At 42.6% G+C, this 4,121-nt stretch overlaps 1 protein-coding gene across 1 annotated transcript; it reads left to right on the top strand.

The window, feature by feature from the left end:
• The first annotated feature begins 2,337 nt into the window (after window positions 1-2,337).
• On the top strand, window positions 2,338-2,730 carry LOC113837473 (60S ribosomal protein L30-like). Its single transcript, XM_035449604.1, has one exon. It carries the CDS (start codon window positions 2,338-2,340, stop codon window positions 2,728-2,730), a length of 393 nt encoding a protein of 130 aa, XP_035305495.1.
• Window positions 2,731-4,121: the final 1,391 nt, after the last annotated feature.

Here is a 4,121-nt window from a genome sequence, read left to right as displayed (position 1 = left end):
GGGCACTAGTGTTGATGATGCCACCTTTAATGACCGAGAGGGTGCTGTGCACACGGGCTCCAGCAGCCTGGAGGAGGAGAAAGACTGGAAAAGTGACTGCATAGTATGGATGCCTTCTGAACACTCCTCCAGGTTATAAATGAGGGTTACTTTGGTTGACTAAGTTTTTCTTCAAGATTATAATCAATGTAGAAGGAGGAGGCAGCATGCTACTCTAGAAATATATTTGTGTTAAAATCATTTGAAGTATTTGGTTTTTTTTTATTATCATGTGTGTAAAGGAGAGAAAGCCAGAGAGGGAGGGGCAGTCCAAGAACCACAGTTGTGTGTGTGGAAGTCAGAGGACAACTTTTGGGAGTTGGTTCCCTCCTTCTACCTTTATGTGGATTCCAGGGATTGAACATCAGGCTTACTCAGTAAATACTTTCACTAAGAAAACAGTTACTGGGTTAAATTTTTGACCTTTGTACTTCTTTAGCTATGCAACCTCAAGTTCCTGGAAGGGGGGAAAAACATTTGTCTTATTCATGAATTTATCTCAGTACCTAACATAGAATGTAACTAATAAGTAAATAACTAATAAATACTGGATGGATTTTAACCACATAGTTTACATTTAACTGTTCATCACCTATAAAATGAAGTCACTCACTCAAGGACACAACAAGAAAGCACACACATAAAGCATGCCACAGAGAGCCAGGCACACAATGGATAATGACCTGATGTGATCAGGCTAGGTACAGCACATGTGGAACCTTAGCCCTTGGAAGGAAGACACAGGAGGATCACCACATTTGAGGCCAGTCTGGGTTATATAGATAGCTCAGGGCTAGCCAAGACTACATAATGAAATCAGGTCTCAAAGAGAGAAACAAAACGCAGAAAGGAAGGAGGTGAAATGGGAGGAAGGGAGAGGTTGGGAGACTTGTTTGTTTTGTCTCCTGTCAATTTAAGTTATGAAATGTCAGGAGCTTATTCATAAACTGAGAGGCTAATCACATTCAACATTTGTGAGCTGATTGCAGGGACACAGACATTTCTGGCAGGGAGAGAGCTTACAGTTGTTGCAAAGACTTGCATGACATTCAATGGGCAGAGATCAGAAATATTCAATGTGCATTGTGGTGTTGGATGGTCCTACCCCAAATGCACAGCATGTCCCATGTTACCCTCTTTGAGGGACTGTCTACAGTACTATGGTGGTTCGAATAGGTTTGGCCCCCATTCACTGGCTTGAATGCTTTGATCATAGGGAGTGGCACTATTAGGGGATGTTGCCTTGTTGACGTAGGTGTGGCCTTGTTGGAGGTGGGTTTTGAGGTCTCAAATATGCTCAAGCCATGACCAGTGTAACAGTTCACTTCCTGTTGGCTTCAGATCAAGATATAGAACTCTCAGGTGCCTCTCCAGAATCATGTCTGCCCGCACACCTCAATGTCCCACAATGATGGCATACACCTCTGAACTATAAACCAGTCCCAATTAAATGTTTTCCTTTGTAAGAGTTGCTATTAGCCAGGTTGTGGCAGGAAGATGGAAGATGGTGGCACCAGACACATGCCTTTAATCCCAGCACTTGAGAGGCAGAGGCAGAGGAGGCAGAGGCAGAGGCAGAAGCAGAGGGGCATAGAGGCATAGAGGCATAGAGAGGCAGAGAGAGGCAGAGAGCGGCAGAGAGAGAGGCAGAGAGAGAGGCAGAGAGAGGCAGAGAGGCAGAGAGAGAGGCAGAGAGAGGCAGAGAGAGAGGCAGAGAGAGAGGCAGAGAGGCAGAGAGAGAGGCAGAGAGAGAGGCAGAGAGGCAAAGAGAGAGGCAGAGAGGCAGAGGCAGAGGCAGAGGAGGCAGAGGCAGAGGCAGAGCCAGAGGGGCATAGAGGCAGAGGGGCATAGAGGCATAGAGGCATAGAGAGGCAGAGAGAGGCAGAGAGCGGCAGAGAGAGAGGCAGAGAGCGGCAGAGAGAGAGGCAGAGAGAGAGGCAGAGAGGCAGAGAGAGAGGCAGAGAGAGAGGCAGAGAGAGAGGCAGAGAGGCAGAGGCAGAGGCAGAGGCAGGCAAAGGCAGAGGATCTCTTTGAATTCCAGGCCAGCCTGGTCTACAAAGCGAGTTTCAGGACAGGCTCCAAAGTAACACAGAGAAACCCTGTCTCAAAACACCTCCCACCCCAAAAGAAAGTTGCTGTGGTCATGGTGTCTCGGTGTCTCTTCACAGCAATAGATACCCTAAGACAGGTACCTTATCCTTTAAGTAAGCTTTAAGATACTTCACCTGCCTTTCTGGCTCCCCAGCCATCTTGGCAGCTGCTCTTGGTTGGGGGCTGTGCTGAACCTGAGGCAGGAAGATGGTGGCTGCAAGGAAGACGAAAAAGTCCCTGGAGTACATCAACTGTAGGCTGCAGCTTGTTATGAAAAGTGGAAAGTATGTGCAGGGCTACAAACAGACATTCAAGATGATCAGGCAGGGCAAAGCCAAGTTGGTCATCCTCGCCAACAACTGTCCAGCTTTGAGGAAATCTGAAATAGAATACTATGCCATGTTGGCTAAAACCAGAGCCCATCACTATAGTAGCAATAACATTGAACTGGGCACAGCATGTGGAAAATACTACAGAGTATGCACACTGGCTATCATTGACCCAGGTGACTCTGATATTATTAGAAGTATGCCAGAACAGACAGATTTCCTCAGACAGATGCATGGATACATGGATACATGCTGGCATATACATACATAGGTGTACACAAATGCATAATTAGAACTAATAATTGAACATAGTAAAAGTAGAGGCTACACATCAACAATTAGCATTGTTTCTACACACTAGCCGTAATCTATCCAAAAGAGAAATCAAAATTATCATTTATAATTATTATAAAAATAAAATGCTCAGCAATAAATTTACCCAAGGAGACCTGGTCAGAGCAAACTATATACTGATGAAAGAAACCAAAAACACATATAAATGGTGATATTTCATGTTCATAGAAATGATGAATTAATAGTTCAAATGTTCATGCTACTAAAATTGATTTACAAATTTAGCACAATGTCCATCAAAATTCTAATATTACTTTTTAATAAATACTCCCCAGAAACCCACCAGTCAAGGCAATCATAAGAAAAACAAAAACAAAAACACAAAATTGGGGCATCCCATTACCCTGTAAACCAAAGCTATGAATAATTAGTAAAAAACATTGACACATCAACCAAAGGAACAGGACAGAGAGCCCAGAAATAAACGCATGAATGTGTGGTCAATAGATTTCCAACAAAGATGCCAAGAACACATAATGACAGTCAATACACAGTTGTGAAAACTGGATATCTATCTATATGCAGAAGAATGAAAGAGGACTGTTACCTCACATCATATATAAAATTCAACTGAAGCCAAAATAAATTAAAGACTTAGAAAAGAAACTGAAAGATTACCAGGAAGCAGAGAGGAAAAGCTCTCATGACACTGGCGTGGGCAATGATTTGTTTTTTAAGTAACAGAATACAAGAAACAACAGAAAAAGAGGAAAGACAAAAACAAAACAAAATCAAATGCAAATAGACAAGTGGTATTATACAAAACTAAAAACTTTCTTCACGGACAAGAAAATTCAAGGAAAGAGCCTATGGATGGGGAGAAAATACTTTTAAGCCAGACATTCAGTTAAGGAGAAATATTCAAAACATATATAGAGCTCAAACAATAATAGCAAGGAAATAAACAAAAACAAACCCCCACAATTTCAGAGCAGGTACACTCTGTCAATGTAAGTAAGATACACAAATGCTCAAAAGGTAGATTAAAAAAATAGTGTCATTAAGCATTAAGGAAATGACAATCAAAATCTCAGTAAGACACCATCTCACACCTGTTAAGATGTGTTGTTACCAAAAGGACAAAGACAGTGCTGGCAAGAATGTAAAGAGGGGCCAGGGAAATGACCTACTGGGTAAAGTGCTCACTGTACATTCATGAGGAATGGAGCCCAGATCCCCAGGACTCATGTGATGGGGGATGTCCTTCTGTATATATGCTTGGTCTTACTGCAACTTAATATGTCATGCGTTATTGATTGATACCCACGGGAGGCCTGCCCCTTTCTGAACAGAAACAGAAGAGATGAT

Source organism: Cricetulus griseus, chromosome 10 (assembly GCF_003668045.3).
Source record: "Cricetulus griseus strain 17A/GY chromosome 10, alternate assembly CriGri-PICRH-1.0, whole genome shotgun sequence".
NCBI lineage: Eukaryota > Metazoa > Chordata > Mammalia > Rodentia > Cricetidae > Cricetulus > Cricetulus griseus.
The sequence above is the reverse complement of the archived record's forward strand: the minus strand, read 5'-3'. Positions and strand labels throughout refer to the sequence as shown.